Source organism: Calonectris borealis, chromosome 10 (assembly GCF_964195595.1).
Source record: "Calonectris borealis chromosome 10, bCalBor7.hap1.2, whole genome shotgun sequence".
Classification (NCBI taxonomy): Eukaryota; Metazoa; Chordata; class Aves; order Procellariiformes; family Procellariidae; genus Calonectris; species Calonectris borealis.
This window is the reverse complement of record NC_134321.1, coordinates 15,829,792-15,847,795: the sequence shown is the minus strand read 5'-3', so window position 1 is coordinate 15,847,795 and position 18,004 is coordinate 15,829,792. Positions and strand designations below refer to the sequence as shown.

At 35.6% G+C, this 18,004-nt stretch overlaps 1 protein-coding gene across 1 annotated transcript in view; it reads left to right on the top strand.

Annotated features, from left to right (window-relative positions):
• CACNA2D3 (calcium voltage-gated channel auxiliary subunit alpha2delta 3) overlaps positions 1 to 18,004 on the top strand; it is a 471,854-nt gene that overhangs the window by 336,027 nt on the left and 117,823 nt on the right. Inside the window, exons 15-17 of the mRNA XM_075159074.1 lie at positions 10,905 to 10,976; positions 11,791 to 11,871; positions 16,004 to 16,078. Of these exons, the coding sequence (XP_075015175.1) occupies positions 10,905 to 10,976; positions 11,791 to 11,871; positions 16,004 to 16,078 (228 nt within the window). The remainder of the gene's footprint in view (positions 1 to 10,904; positions 10,977 to 11,790; positions 11,872 to 16,003; positions 16,079 to 18,004) is intronic.

Genomic DNA, 18,004 nt, shown 5'->3' with positions numbered 1-18,004 from the left:
TACCATGATATTTGTCTTGAAAAGATCTTTGTGATATACCCTGTACTTAAAATAGAAAATACCACAAAACCAAAAAAAAATCCCGCCATAATTTCAGGTGACAGAGATGCTGATTTAATATGATTATGTAGCTTTCAGAAGAAAATATGTCTAGGAAGAGCTAATGTATCTAAAAGAAAGAGCCACTATACAGACAAATGGAACAAATTCATGTGAATTTTATATGTCCTCTGTGTTGCTTTTCTGCATGTTTTTAGGTAACCATCCCACAAAGCTGTGAAAATAGTAATAAAACAAACTAATAACTCAAATTTACCAGACTTTTTCAGACCGAATTTTCAGACTTTTTCAGTTTGGCTTCCAAAATTACCTTTATCTTTGAAACACTTCTGAAAAGCAGCTTTTGTATTCATCGATGAGCAAAAGCTATTCTTCCTTAATAGCCCAAAAAGGTGTTTTGTTTCCTAGTAGGAAAGCTTTACTTGCTTTCTTGAGCAAACACAGCAGGATTCAAAATCTGTTGTCCTACTCCTGCTGTGATGTTTTGTTCTACTTAGCTTGTGTGAAGAGGTAGAACTGAATAAATTAGGCACACAAATCAGAAGTAGGTAGTTGTGTTAAGGAACATCATTTAGGAAAGTTTTTTTTTAATGATTCTCTCATGAACAGAATCATATTTTCTCCATATAGAAATGTTTTGATGATATTTTTTGCCCAAAAGTTCCTGACAGCTTTCTTCTCTCTTTCTGTGTCATCCCTTAACTTCTGTAAGTAGTGCTTTGCACTCCTTTTACCTTGATGCTATCATCTTTCAACCATTTGGGAGCATCATTTATCATTCCCTGCATCATTTACCTTCTTATACTTTGAAGTGTTGAATTAACTGTCACTGGGAATAGAAAATAGAAAATTTGCAAAGCTGCTATTTCATTGAAGTGCATGACTAGTGATTTTAGCATTTTTATAAAATTATAGGAGTTAAATTGAATCTAATGAAGTACAAAATAATCATGAAGTAAACATTTTGGCCCTGATTTAGCATTCCTTTGGATCTGTTTCCTGCTGATGAGAGACTATTGTCTTTCAGTGTCGTAATGTATATAAAGTTGAGTGATCCATTCAGAAAACTGCATTAAAATTTTCACTTACATGTTAATCGCAATCTTAAATTTAGTTTCCAAATTTCTCTCTCTCACTCCTCAACAAGCAAGTTGACTTTTAATAACATTTTTGAGTCAGCATTTTGCAAACTCTAAGTAACTAACTATTTTACAATATGAGGGTTTTTTTGGTGTTTCATTTGTCTGTGCTAACATGGAAATATCTCTCAAACTTAATACACTCACACAGATTCCTATATTGTCCCAGGCCATAATTTGAATCTAAGCCAAAATAATAACTATTCCTTATTCTTGTAGTCTATATAAAACACGATTAAATGGTCAAATTCCAATTCTCTGATGCTTCCAGCCTGCCTCATGACTCTACTCAGCACATAAAAGTACATTAGTCACAGGAGAAGACACCACCTCGTGAAGCAAGCCTATGCGGAGTGGGGAAAGGAAGAAGGGGGGTGGTTTGGGGAGGTGGCAGAGTTATAACAAGGTACTGAAGAAAAAACAAAAGCTTCAGCATGAACCTCATACTTCAAACACATTCCTACAGAACTGCTGTCTGCTGTGGGTAAAGTTTCAGCAGCAGCGTTGTGGCAACCACTTTCAACTCTGGTGCCTTGTCAGAGGGTTTGCAGTGTTCCCATGTCCCACAGTTTCACCCCACTTTCAGTCCCTCTGAATATAGCAATGTGTTTCCTCTACTTTTCAATCGTTTTTTCACAAGGCTGTATAGGCTATGCCAGCAGACCTTCACTTTGACCTATTTCCTCACTCAAGTCCTTTAAGTCCTATTTCCTTCCAGGTCTACAAACCAAAGGTTCCTATGTCAGCATAGCTGCACAGCCCTCCTCAAACAGTTCCCTCTGTTTAGCCCCATCATATCTCCTAACCTTCCTTCATTTTTTGATTCAGAATGTCAGCTTCAATTTTAAGCTCTGTCCTCTAGATATAATGGCCTATGGACCTTTTCTGCATTTCAACCTGTCGGTAATTTAATTAAATATTGTGGAAATCAAAGCTCCTGTTGTGGGATGGTGAAAAATCAACTAGGAACACTATAGATCCAGAGAGATTATTATCAAAGGTATATTATTGGGCTAGAGATTAGTCTATGAGCAAATTTGGGCATTGTTGTGGTTATTTGATAGTTTCCATGAATCAGAATTGGTGGGAGATGAATCTGACTTTATTTGACATGTTTGCTGCAACCGATATCCCGTTTTGTGGAAATGCATACAGTTATTACGGTCCAATGTAAGTGCAAAAATGAGGAATATGTCAAGCAACAAAAAAGTTAGTGAAAAAAAAATTCTTATTTTGTTTTACTAGGCAGTGTTTAAATTGGGAAATCAAGACTGGATAGAATTAGCACTATGGAAATTAACTTCTGAGCTGAGCTAAACAGTCCTGCTATTTCCTGATATATATTATAGACATAATAAATCTGTATTAAAAAAAAAGATATTTTGAGGTTTCAGAGCTAATATTTTCTTGGATTAATATCTTTTTCATGTGGTGAAAGTTGGTGGAAAAAATTCTAGAACCCTGATACAAGTTGTGATTGTCTAAAATACAAAGTCTAAACTCTGAAAGACACTGGAAAAACTACAAGTTTTAGAACTCAAAATTTGTTTCCTTTCTGTGACTAATTATAGTTCAAAAATTAGCAACAACAAGTAGAATTGCCCCGTCAAATTTGCCTTTTATTTAAATTAATTTGTATATTGTTTATTTTGGTTTTTTTTATTCATCAGTAACAATTAGGGGATGTGTATATTTAACAAAATATAAAAATACCACTTCATAGCCAGCTAAAGTGAAACAATATTGCATATTGCCTTTGAAAAAAATCAGGAATAGCATCTAGAATAGGACACGCACTTTGTTACTGTCCTTACTTGTTCTTCCATCTCAGAAGACATCCACTGGTCCATTGCTGGCACAGCCTGGCTTCATTATAATCATTGCACAATATATGTAGACAAGAATAACATTTTATGAACAGTAATAGATATGGACGCTGCTGTGTCCGAAATTCTGGACGATCTACTGTAACTCTTTTATACACTCATAAGGAAAATGTTTCAGGGATCCTTCTCAAATTCCTATTGCCGTAATGGAAACACCTAAGGAAATGGAAATTCTTTCCTGTATATGTGTTTCTGCAGTAATTCTGGAGCCTGCCTTAATCTTTGTCCTGGGAGATGGATGTTAGCATTAGATGTGAGGCTAAACTCTCTTTGGTTTATATTCTCCATGTGAGGAATAAGTGGATGCTTATTTATTTGTTGTTTCTGGAGATTTATTTGGGGTTGTTCTGAGGGGGTAACCCTGTACAGCAAGGAGTTAAAGGGAAAACTGCAGCAGTTAAATCTATTTCTAAAAGGAGTTTTTCTCCAATTATAAAACCATTACTGCTAGGCATTACAGATCTGTGACTTTCTCAGAGAGTAAGTTCTGTTTCTTTATTCTAAACAGCCAAGAGTCATTTAGCCTGGGAATGCGTTTCTCCTCATTCTTGAGATGATTTGTAAAGGTTTGTTATTGTTTGCTAAGCATTTTATCAAACTGAGTGTCCATGGCCCTTGTATAGATTCCTGCCTAAAACTGTTACCACTAGGTCTTTTCAATAGAACAACTTTCTGGGGCAAACCACTAATGCTGTCTCTGTCATTCATCATTTTAGACTGTAGATGATAACTTACAAAATCCTGGGATCTAGTTAAAAACTCTGTGTTTTTCTTTGGGGGTCTAGTTTTAGTTTTTCTTGCCAATGTCATCCAAAGTAGCCTAGCAATTCTGAGACCAAACATCCTGGTACAAGTTGGAGAAACTACAAGAACTTACTTTTTTTGCAATACTATTAGATAAACATGTTGAAAAATGAATATTCCATAGCATAATTCATCAAAACTTCAAATGAACTGAACTCAAGCATTGAAATACACATATTTTTACTCTACCACTGTAATTCCATGTTTTAGAGAGCCATAGGAATAATAACGGTTAAACTACTTATGTTTATGTGAGGATATCTTTCCAGACTTGAAGGAATAAGAAACATCTGAGGGGCTGTACAGTTCAGTAGTCTCCCATAAGCAGATATACCCATATGCATGAATCCACACACATTTAATATTTCACTGAACCGAATTCCTATGAATTCTTATTGCACCAATTTGACATTTTTGTATGTTCATTATCCAGTCAAGCACTGTCAAATCACTGGCATTTCATAGCTCTTTGAGCTAAAGTTGCCTTGTATTTTTCTTGTGATGGTGGTTCTGCTTAAATGGTGGCAGAGTTCTGCTTAAATATTCCCAGAATCACCAGACAGAAGAGGTCTACTAGTTTCACTAATGACGTAAAAGAGATGGGAATACCTTCTGCTAGGGGCAAGAAGGAAAGAAAATGAATTAATGAAGATCTTGAGTGGAAGCTAAGCTCAGAAGGAGATTAAACTGAGGTTTGTTTTGTTGCTTTTGGTTTATTAATAAACCCTAGAGGGAATTATGTTATTGTGAGTTGATATTCTTAGCAGAAGATGAAATTTGTAATGTATACAAATGTAGAACTAAATCAGAAATAAACAGCTCAGCAGAAAGGTAGAAAATGGAAGAATTTTTGAAATGGCTGGTGGAACAACAGCTGCTGCAATATGAAAACTTAATTGTACACTGCCAGTACTGAAAAAGAGATGCTCATTCAGCATAGGGAGGAGTCCTTTTTTCTAGTTTTCAGACGAGAAACTTGAATATGAAAAAATGCCTTACTGCAAAGGAACTCTGCCTGTGTATACATCGTTTGCCTGGGTTCAGGGGTTCCAGTATGTAGTGTGCCTTTGCCACCAGAAGGACTGTAATGAGCCTTCACATTGCTTTCACGTCACTGTGGAGAATTTATTCAGGATCAAACCACTGGTGTAGAGAGCAGAAGCCACTCAAGTCTCATACATTGTTGGGGACTCCCAGACACATCCACTGGTTCTATCCTGTCTGAGGAAATAGGCAGACTAATACTGGTCAATGGATTAGTCTGACTAGTACAACAGTGAAGACTACAGAGGTTTGAGAGAACTGAATTTAGAGAGGAAGCACAGACTGATTGTGTTTATGAAGGAAGATGCCTTCGTATGTGAACTGGCAGAGACAATCTGTGTTTCCTCTCATGAAGGTATCTTCCTGATTCATTAAGGGAGATGCTGATTACAGCACTCATCAACTGCAGTCCTTAATCAAAATGAATCAGTTGGAGAACAACTTAATTGCATTGGAGCAGAAGAAACTGAACTAAACTTTAGGTAATTTCTTTTTTTCTTTTTTTTTCTTCTTTTTTTTTTTTTTTCCCTAAACAGTGACTGCTGTGTTTTATGGGGCAGCCTATTTCCCCCTATTACATTCTATGCTTGCGAAATAAAACATTCCAATATTCAGATGGATAAACAGTTTCTTGAATAAAACGTCTTTGCAGAATTCCTGATAAGGTGATAAGGTAAACTCAGGGTTTTGTTTTGAAATGCATAAAGCTCATGTAAACATGCTAATTTGACTTTTGGAAAAAGCAGAATCTTCTTGCTATTCAATGGGAAATAAATGTCTAACAGAGTAAGGAAAATCTGAAAGGACAGGCACTTAGTGCCACACTGCATAGAATCAGAGTTCTGTATTGTTTAGCATGAAGATTACTTGCTCTGCAAGAGTGGAGGCTTCCTGATGTCAGCCACTTAAGATGGTTAGTGCTTTTATAAATACAGATCTAAATAAATATAGGAAAGTATATGTAAATATAAATAAATTTTTATTCTATAAATATAAATAAGTAATACAGGTGTGGCCCCATTTTTTAAGAAATTACTCTCTAAGAAAGTGACTTTGATACTTGTAATACCTTTTTAAAAAGCCATGAGTAATTTATCGTATGTTTTTCCATTTTTATTTTTCTGTCCAAAATTTTTGGATCCTTATATTTATTTTCTCATTTCATTTTCATTTGACTAATTTTAATTTGCTGACTGAAGCATCTGACAATGCCTTAAGCATTGCTCTTGAATTCTTATCTTTTATTTGTCTTAGTTTCCTTCTGTTCCCAGTAATGCAAAACCAAGAATTTGAAGAAACTGGAATTCACATCCACTTCTGAAACCCGGAAGTACTTTCTTCAAAAATTGCAAGGGACCTTAACAAGCTTGTCTATGCAGATACGTTTAAATAGAACAAAATTCTAAATTAGCGCACAGATACCATCACTGGCCTAAAACGGTTAAACTGTTTTTCAGTGTTTACTTTATGGTTATATTTTGCCAATATTCCTAAACAGGCAACAACAATTAATAGCTGTTTAGAATTTTCAGAGGCCTAATGAAATTAGATGCTCAAGTCCTGGCAGAGGTCAGTGGTATTTGGAAACTGAACTTCCTGAAGCATCTTTGAAAATTTCATCCCTAGGAAATGGCAGCAATATCCAACAAAACCATTATTTGAGACTATTTTTGTACTATTCCACCAATTTTGATTTGTTTCCATCTTATACCCTGCAGGATGTTGTACTGAATCTGGGAACTGTTTAGATGCATTTGAATGCTGCTTCTTATATTGTTCAATTTTATAGCAAAAAATACTGAGCAATAAAATGTTTCGAAAGGCACTTCAAAGCACATGCCTCTTCCTTAGTTCTCATTGGTTGGTCGCCTCAAGTGTTGGATCTTGCCAGTGAATTTTTATTTTCCTGGAGGGTTGGGGATGAAGCAGCTCTGGTTTCCTTGCCTTTTTCTTGGTATTATGTAACCACTTGAAGGAAATAAAAATGCAGTTATTGGTATGCTGCAAAATAGGTAAGAGACAGGACTTTAATGTCAGTCAGAGCCTATGTGTGTTAACTAATATGGTGCCGCAGGTAAAGAATAAGCTTAGACACTTATCAGGGATATAAAGATTGAAGAAATAGAAAGGAGCTTGATTTGTTAATACTTAGACTGATGTGTAAAGAGGCACGTTATTAAGCATTGGAAAAAACAATATAGTAGTAGAGGGGAAGAAAAGAAATAGAGGGTTTTCTCTGAGAACAGAACAAGAATTCAAAACAGAGTGTTGCAGGAATTGAAAGTTATTAGTGGCTCTGCATATATATTTAGATGAGGTTCCAACATTTGGGTGAACTATGCCAAATTAATCCTTATTTGTGAACACAATTGGTCTGCCAACAACATTTTGTTTCAGGAGAAACTATATATTTAATAAGCATAATATTGTGTGAATATATTTTTGTCAAACCTTACTCTTTGTTTCCCATGAACCCTGCCAACCCCCAGAATATGTGGGGGTTAGTAAGGATGAACCAAGTAAGCTTATCATGTAGCTTTAAACAATTTTGAATCATCAGACTGAAGGGAATTGTTATGCCACATAAAGCATACCTTTGTAAAAATGGCAGTAACTATTAGTATTAGTTACTCATATTAGTTACTCCTAAGAGACTGGAAGGACAAAATTGGATAAGGTACAGCCTATTTAAAGATTGAGGTTAAATTCATGGTGCTTCACATTTCGGTCATTCCCAAGGACCCTTCACTGTATGTAACTATTAACCATCCATCTGGTGATGTTGTTGCATTATATTAGGATAATTATCATACTCTGTATTTGCCAATAACACTAAAAAGAACCCTGGTTCTATGTGTAACCAAGTTATTTGTTGCCTGCTTAGAAACATGCATTTTGTGCTTATTAAAAAAAAAAAACATTCTTCAAGATGTTTCCTGTAAGAAATGTTTGACTACACTATTTTCTTTTTTACATGCCTACATAATTATTTTCTGAGCCTATGACTTTGTGATGTCCAGTTGATGAGTCTGGGAATCAGAAGGATTGTCTACATTTTCTTTTGGGGAAAAACAAATAATAATTGAGTAACCAAAGAGTTTATTACTAATTACACAATAACCTGAACTGTTAAATTTAGTACAGTCATTCAGAGACTTTATCATTATATACTGATTTTGTTATTCTGAGTTTGTGATATTTAACATTTTTCATTAAGCATTAACTTCTAATTATTTGCTGATGATTAAAAAAAAAAATCCTAGCCAATCCTGAGGATATCAGTGATACATTTTTGTTCTGAATGTAACTAACATAAGCTGAAGTTTTATCAGTGATTAGAGAGCATATTACTGCTTATTTTTCCTCAGAATCACTAAATTTTTCACACACTTGCATGAGCCGTTACAGAGTTCTGCTATATGTAACAAATTGTCAGACTTGCAAAGCAACAATGCAAAATACCTAGATCATGGCTTCCTTTGCAATTTATTAATGGATTCTAGCATTAATTGTCTTAGCAGAAATACCCAGTGGCTAACATTCTACTATTTCAAAGTATTTCTGCCGAAATGTCATTGCCCAGGGAATAAAGCTGAGCTCCTCCCCAGTAGATCATTCCTCACAGTGTAACAATTTTTGTGAGGCAAATACTGCAGCTTGAGTTGGTAACTCAGTGAAACATCGCAAATACGAGTCATCTGTCATCCAGTTATTTGCTGACTCCACTTATGGAAGTGGCCAACAACCTGTTCATCTGCCAAACAAACAAAAGACCAAACAGGCTGGACTATAAGATTGCAGCAGCCAACCTTTGGTGGTACTTGTAAATATCATAATTACAGGGCAATCACTCTCTGCATGCTTCCATAGTTAGTTTTGGGAGTTAATGACCTGTTCTCTCAGAATTTCCCAGGAACTCCAGACTGTTTTTTTTCTCCATTTAAAGGATTTCAAACACCCTAAAACTTTACTGACAGTCCCTTGGCTGGCTTCCCATCCAATAAATTGTTTCTAGTAATCTCTCAAGAGTGAGTGGACTCGTAAAATAATACCGTACTGATACTTGACAAATACGAAATGTCAGAGAACAACAACCCTGGGCAATCATATAAAATCTCTAAACGCTCCAAGATGTCACCCCATAATCAGCAGAATGCTTTTTCAATTCCTGGTGTACGTGTGTTTGGGACTATTGACTGTCATACCACAGAAGGCTCCTCTCCATACAAATCACGTCAGCGTGCTTGACTGTACTACTCTGGCCAAGGAGAGTAAATTCTTACATTAGTTCAGCTGCATTTGACTTTCAAGTGCAACCTCTGAACTCCCAGTGTTTTGCCGAGTTGTTGTTTTTGGTTTTTTTTGTTGGTTGTTTTGTTTTGTTTAATAACTTACTATTGCTTAATAGATCAAGGATTATATCAGGGCTGGAAAGATCTCGTCTTATTAAAAAGGAAAACAAACAAAAAAAGCAAACATGATCATAAGTTGGTTCCACCTCATGTCCCTATTGATTCCTTATCAGATGTAAACCTTCTTGATCCTAAACCCCATTTGTGTTCCTGTCTGCTGTCTGCAAACATTCCTCCTCACCATGAGATAGTGCCATGCTTCAGGAAATACACTTGTTTGGGAAACTGAAACCCTCCTGAAGCAGACTGGGACCTGCAAGACATGTAATGTTCTGGACTTTATTTATCTGATTTGTTAATGTGAAACATGCTTCATAAAATATCTTGGTCATAATATATGACTTTTGTTCTGAAAATTTGGGGAGTTGATAGCTATTGCTTCATTAATAACAAAAGCTTTGTTAACAAAAAATCAAAATCGCAGCGATTCTCAAAAAAATGTATTAGAAATACTGCCTCAGTACAGAAAATGTGACACTGATGTAGGGGTAGTAGGAGAATATCATAGTTGCAATTCGGCATGACTGTCACCTGCAGTATTTCTCAGGAAGATCGCCTCTATTGCCTTGTCCATTTGGCTAAACACAGATGTAACAAAGCAGACTTTAATTGTGTTCTACAAAATCTCCAGTTGTGATTATAACTGGATATGTCATGCTTTTAAATGTTGGATAAGCTTCTTCAACTTTAAACATCTTCCCAAATTATAGGGGCAGAAAGAGTTTAACAGTAACTCTCAACTTCCTGCTTGAGTTATCTTTCATGTGTAGGTGGTGAAGATCTGCAGGCGCACAGAGCAGTGCTTGTCTTGAGCATCACAATTAGCCTTTGCCTTATGGCAAAGATGTAGTCTGGTGTGAAGAGTGAAGAGACGATAGTCTGAGCAATGTCACTCTCCTGTGGCCAATGATAAGCATTCTACATGTTTCTCTTGAATGGAACCAAGGTCAGGAGATCTGTTTTCTCCCTAAATTGAAGAAATATGTTGAAACCTGATGTGCAGAATCATGCCACCTCTTTGTCCAGCAAACTGAAACCGGATGGAGCAAAGATGCTCCTGGGATTCTAACTGGCTGTCATCCTTTGCCGCTGTGTTAGCTGATGAGATCTCAGTCTGGACCAGAACAAAGTCCATGCAACTCATGACCTCTTGTTCCTTGCTGGGAGAAAACAGCCTGAGGCAATGCTGGCAGAGCTGACACTGGGAAAGATGTAGAACAGAGCTCCAGCTGCTTTGCTACTGCACATGCTGCTTCCACAATCCACATTTCAGCCCCTTCGTATCTCTCATGGGAGACTGCAATAGGAATGAAGATGAGGCATCTTCCCTGCCAATGCAGATGGTGGGGTGGGCAGAGCTGGTAGAGTTGAGATGGGGCCGGGGCTGGGCTGGGCTGGGCTGGGCTGGGCTGCACTGACTGCAAGTCTAACTACATAAATGTCATTTAGTTAAATTGCTTTATCTCATTTAAAATGAAGAGAATGTAATTGAAAAATACAATCGCCTATCTGTAATTGTTCCTTGGTTCTTAGAGATAATATTTCTTTTTCAAATATAGCTTGCTGATGATCAGGGATTGGTGTTGATGACAACTGTTGCCATGCCAGTATTTAGTAAGCAAAATGAGACTGTAAGTACTCGGACTATTTCTGTCATGTGATAATGGGGTGACTGCAGTGAAGTTGCTTTCAGGGACCTAATAAGATTTTAGCCTACTCTACAAATTTTTCTTCTCTTCTTCATATTTTGTCTGCAGTTAGTATCCCTTTGTTAGCATAAAAATGTGAACAAATAATCTCAAATAACTACACTCTAGAAACCACAGTAAAATGATGAAACCCTACGTCTAAGAGAAAATCTCAGATAACGCTAGGTCTTAGGGTTTTCTTCTATATTACCTTTTTACAGCAAATAATCTATATCCTTTTCTTCTTTGCACTGATATGCTTCTATTTCATAGACTCAGAATTTAATTATTCATAGGTATATTATGTATATATCTGTTTATCTTTACTAATTTAATAGGTTATTAAAGAAAATTACACGTACTTTCCCCTTAATGCTTAATCTTTCTCTTTTGTTTATCAAATGGCAGGAGAAATTGGGAAAGAAGGGAGTAATATATTTTTAACAGTAGTTTTTAATTCAAAAACTATTTTGCATGAGGAAGTTTTCTGTTAAGGGACTCAATAGCTATCGAAAGTTTGCATGCCTTTTCTGTGTGAATTGCAGATAAAGTAGAAAAGAGCAATATTATTCATTAAATGACTATTTGATCAGATGAGTTGTACCTGCATCTGCTTTCCCCACTTTTAAAATAATTTATCTGTTATCTATCTATCTATCTATCTATCACTTCTGCAGAGTAGCTGCAATGTGAAATGAGTAGTAAGAATATTCATTATTATTGTGGTTCCGAGTGCATCTTCTATGGTTCTTTTCAGAGATCTAAAGGGATTCTTCTGGGAGTAGTTGGCACAGATGTTCCAGTTAAAGAGCTTTTAAAAACTATTCCAAAATACAAGGTAATACACAAATGATAATATGTCCTTTATACTCATATATTATCTATAATATAACGTAATTTATTTAGCATGTTAATATTGTTTATACTGATGTAGCTCCATTATTTCCCTCATTTTCCTCAGGAATTTTAACTCTGTAGTATCTGATGGTTAAACGTCATTGGTCCTGAGATCAAGTGCAGTTTTTAATACCAAAATTAATATATGGCTTGATCTTCACATTTTTGCAGATCACAGTGTGCTCTAGAAGGTAATATAAAGTATTGTCCGTAATAAAATCAATGAATGATTCAACCACACAATATAACCAGAATACCACACAAAATAACCAGGAAGTCATGATGAAAATTTGCATAACTTTGTATGAAAACAGTATGAAAATCTATCCTTAACCTGGCTTTAGTGTGTGTAGCACTTCCTGTCCCAATTCCATGTCCCAGATTATTCATCTCCTTGAATGAAAGCAAGTGGCACATTTCAGGAACTTGGACAAGTTCCTGCCTAACCAGACTAGTGGTTCCTTCTCTCCTACCTAGTATTTGCTAGATATTTCCCTCTATTTAGTTTTCCAAAGTCAGAGACAACTCTATTATAAAATTCTTAAAAAATAATTATCATAAAAATTTTCAAAATTTGTTGTACTTCATCCATTGTGAAACATTTGTAACTCAGTAAAAATAGGCTTTCATTTAAATTTGATGCAATACATTAGTATTTCACTACTACTCTATGTCTGAAATGCTTTACTATCATACTGTTTTATTCACAAATGAAAATTGAATCAATGTTTTCCAGTTAATTCCTAGCAGAATTTTTTTGCAAGACAAATAAGCACATAACACAATATCATAGACAGACTTTACTAGAGGCCAGCTATTGGAAAAGCTATATTTTGACACATACCCGTACTGAGCGTAAATTTGTATGTCATACTTTCCTCTTAATTGGCTGCCATGCTCTCATTTACCGATTTCTCAAGGGTGCAGGAATAAGCTGACTTGTGAGTGCCTTTGAACATTCCTACATGTTTTTGTAGATAATTCTAGTTAGGAGGAAAAAAAATCCTCCCATTGATTTTAATTCTAATTTGAATACATTAGCAATTACCAAATGATTTTGTAGATCGACATGCAGTAACTGGAACATTTAAATGAAACGAGAATTTGGTAAAAATAATGCATAAAATACTGGCACTAATGTTGATAAGGTGTATTGGAGTCATTTCCTGGGATCCGGATCCCACTAGGCTAGATGCCATGCAAACACAGAACAGAAAGGCTGTCCCAGCTGGAAAAAAGTTTGCAGACTATGGGAAGAGGCAACAAATGACTACACACTGATATCACAACATAGTGAACAGAGACTGGTCAGGATGAATAACAGAGAACAGTCTCACCACACTAACCACCAAAGTTAGTTAACCGCAACTTATATTATACTTTTGTGTATGCAGAAATACAGAATCAGTAGAAGGTAGAAAAGAAAGGAGCAAAACTTGCTCCTTTGCAAAATTTGGAGCAATGGAAACAATCTTTGGAGCAGCCTTCTAAGGAGCTATGCGTAGAGCAAGTTTCATAGGTAATGAATGAGAAGGAGGAACAATGTTGTGGTGACTGCAGAAATGACAGCCTGGCTGTGCATGGCTGGATAGAAAAGGACGTATCACAGTGATGTTATTCAGAAGTGATCTGTAAGATTTGGACTGAATACAAGAACCTAGAGAGAGTGTGGGGCCTGAATAACAGGTATTGCAGCACCGTTAGAGTGATTCAGAAAGGGAGAAGACAGGCAGGAAAATTAGAATTTCTGGTTTTGTCATCTGATATTATATTTTTTAAGACTTAGTTTCTGTGGAAGTAAAATACGATCCTCTTTCTGAATATTAGACTTTTTATTTGAAAGTACATTTTATATTGCAGGATGTAATGCAAGAGAGGATTATTACAGGAGACACCAATATCATGCAATACAGTTAGGTTAGTGAAATCACTTGAGTTATAACTTCCAGTCTCACATACCATAAACATTTCTGAACAGTAAAAAGACCATGCAATTGCAAGAGCATAATCACCCCTGGGACCTATTCCTGTAGAGGCAGCATGTGAAATAAAATTCACACAGGGATATAAAATGATTGGTTGGAAATAGAATTCTGCTGACCTGGAATTCTCTCAGCTTGGATGAGGTGGATTTTATGCCGAGGAAGATGAATAATAACAATAAGGTATTTTCAGCAGTCATTATCTAGACTAAACTTCCCCAGATGTCAGTGGCAGTTTCTCCTGAATGAGGTAGGGTTGGATTTAGTAATACTTCGTTTTCATGTGGCATTTTACAGCAGTTAGAAAAAGTTTTTTCGTTTCTGAATCTGTCATTTAGAGACGGAGTTCAAGGTTTAAAATGGCAATACTGCTGTAAGCATTTTAAGTGCAGAGAGTGTGCAGTTTCACATATTGCACAACACACAATAAAATACTACCCTCGGAGCCTGGGTATGCTTTAAATCGGCAAATATTTTTTCCTGTGAAGTATACCACACACATTTGTTTCCTTACCTGACTTCCATTGCTTGGATGTCATTCTACAGTTATCAACACAGAAAATTATACTTGAGATCTGATATTTAGCCAACAGCTAGTTCACTTGTCATACTATAATAGGTAAAATATGTCCACTGTTATTATTTTGGTTATCCCTCCTTTATGAAGAGATGCCAAGAACATATCACCTTCTATTACTTTCACTGAAGTTTATTGCTTTAGGAAAACCGCTAATTTATGAAACAATCTTCTATATGGCAGATACAGTTGACCATATACAATCATTCACAGAGAGACGGTATAAATCTACCCAGTATGTTTTCTCTGTGACCTTGCCATAATATCATACTCTGGTTTATATTTCCAGAAAATTACAGAAGCCAACAGACTCGCTGTCCTACTTCCCTCTTAGAAATGATTCTGACTTGTCAACCTTGCTCACGTTGCTTTATGCCAGACAAATTCCTAAGGACCCACTTCAGCAAAGCACTTGAGAATGTACTGAAGTAAAATAAAAAGGTTGTTAGTACCGAGAAATGTAAATTAAATACCAAAGCAAGGTAGTTCTGGAGTTTTGGGTTGGTTTGTTTGTTTTTTAATACCTCAGTGCATCAAGATGATGGGATGTTATGGGATGAAATGGGATGTTATATTACGTTATTTCAGGATTGAAAAAAAATGGGTGAGAAAGTATAGTGAGATGTACTCTTTGCATGGTAAAAGTTGCATACTGAATCTGCAGAAAGATTCTACATTAGCAGCAATTTTATGCTAAGACGGGATGTTTGATTGACCACCTGAACGATTTGAAGGTACGTTTATTGCATTCACTGGGTGCAATCAACTGTGTAATAGGCATATTGTTAAAAGAGTAGTATTGTTATTTAAATAAGTGCAGTGCTAAATTTGATTACATATACCGTTAGGCCTCATAAAGCATTCCATTGCTCTCAAATGATCTCCCACAGTTCCACTCGGTACAAATATGTACACTTACAGGAGTTTCTTTAGTAGAAAGATGCCACCTTCTGTGGCTCCAGATGAACTTGAATTAACGGAGAGATAAACTGCCTTTAAGACTGGCAGATGTAAATATCACATATGACAGGCCATTGCTTGCTCATTATAACTGTGCATTCAGTACCATTGATTTAAATGATTCTTTTACAACACCTCTTGAACAAGTGAAGTAAGCTGAACCTAGCTACTCCTGGCAATATGTGAATTTACTAAATTCCAGTATCCCTTTGCTTTGGCACATGCTATGGTGTATGCCACATGTCACGGTGTCCCATATATACGTGTATATCTAATTCACTCTAAAGCACCTAGAAATAAGTGCCCTAGATAGCAAAGTGTGTGTGACATTTTAAAATTGTGCTATATGCTGAATTTATCACGATGACAGGTTCTCATTTTCCCAAAATGTCAAGGATCAGAGCTTTGCATATATTACGATGAAATACTATGTGGATAAGGGTTGTGAATGCCAGCTTTAAGCCCTGGATAAATAAATTCTTGCCTGATTTTTTTGTTTAAGAATTTACTGGAGACCATGCTAATTAGTATTTCTTTCTCATTTACTCTTACAGTTAGGTATTCATGGATATGCTTTTGCAATTACAAACAATGGATATATTTTGACTCATCCAGAACTTAGGCCTTTGGTAAGAATACTATTTACTGATCTATTTTATTTAGCCATCTGTGTTGCATTTGTTGTTTTTTTTTTTAGTGTGAATAATGTAATATTCATTAAAAAATTAAATACAACAGACCAGTTATTTTATATTGCTTTATAACACATTATAATTCTTGGTAAATTTACCTCTGGAAACAAAGGTTAGCATGAAAAAAAATCAAGGAAAATAAATATACAAGTTGTTTCTGCAAAAGATGCACGCCTCCATTACTGCAAAGTGGCAAAGCCAAAAATTGCTATAATTATGTTCATCTTACATTGAAATGGAATGCTGGAATGCTCTATTGCTATGTAATAACCCTATCTGTCATGTTAAAGTGTTAAAGCTAATTTAATATATGTGCAGAAATTTCAACAAAGCATATTCTTAAGCAAAATAAGGGCACAAGGGATTTTTGTACTAAAAGAGAAATAGTAGCAAATTTTACCTTTAGTTTCCCGTATCATCTTGTTTGCATTAATCACAGCAAGAAAAATAGAAGTGCCTGTTACCCAAATGTTTATCAACTTAACACCCTAGAGAACTGGTATATTTTTGATTGCATCATTGTTTAGAACAGCACTTGCAAGTGTTCCATCACTATCAACTCTTAGCAAAGCATTAGTATTAATAATTCCATTGCTGTATACACATGGATGCCATATGTATTTCTCATGCAGGCAGTTCAAGTAATGTCCGATTTCAACAATATTTTAGTAGAAAATAGAAATATTAATTGGATGGATAATTTCATATAAAAATAAAATTATTGAAAAGCATGATTTATTAAGTCATTAGCATATCTGATGTTTTCATTCAGCAGAAGAATTTATCTTTCTAAGATTTGGGCTAGGAATTACACACTTAATTAGCATTTGTATTTGCACTTATTGTTTCCCCATTTATTTTTTAACTGGAGTAGAGCTTATCAAAAGTTCAACAGGGGGACTTCTATGGGTGAATGGAAAAACATATTCTCAGTAACTTCACTGTAAAATGACAGACAATCTAATGGCAAAGCAGACATTATAGTATCTTGGAAAGAATTTTAAAATAAATCGTTTAGTTTTCATTTTTCTTCTGAGAATATCACCGATGATTCTGGATGGTAGAATTTTTCACAACTGTGGAAAAGAAAACACCTGCAGAGAATTTGGCAAATTACTGACCAATAAGCAAGACAATTCTCAGAAATGGCTCTTGCAAATTATCCCATTGGCTTTTTTACCATTCCAATGGTGAGTCACTAAAGCTATATATCCAGGTATAGACAGCTCAGACCCCAGTCAGTTAAATTAACATGCTCCAGTGACCGTTTTATTTTCACCTCTACACTCCCCACAGATGATTTCTCATAATGATGAATTTGTATCATCTTGTTTTATGGGGATTAGGACCTCTGCTACCCAAATATATAAATATTAGGAAGTGAAAAACGTCCAGCCTCAGTAGAAGCAGTTTAATCTTAAGGAAGATAGAAAACTCTAAATTGATACCTAAGCATTTCACCCCTCAGTCAAAATGCGTTTTGTCTCTACAAGATATTACATACTTGAGAAGTATGTAAGTGTAGGATTTATGAGATTGATTCACCACACCTAGACCTGTCTAGTCCAGAATCCCATTTCCAGCAGTGTCCAACATGACACTTGTTCCTGAGGAAGATGCGAGAACTGAGTAAAAGGATGTGGAAAATCTCACAGCAGTCAGTATAACTTTTAACAGTTTCAGATAGGCTTCTGCTCGTAAACATTTGGTTCTGACATTTTAACATTATTAGAGTGGATACTTCTGTTATCCATACTAACATATTAATTTTTGTCAGGCTGCTTGACTTCTCATAGTAGTGATTTTTCATATTGTAACCATTTTATGCACAGCTTTTATTTTGAATTTGATCTTTAAATTTTG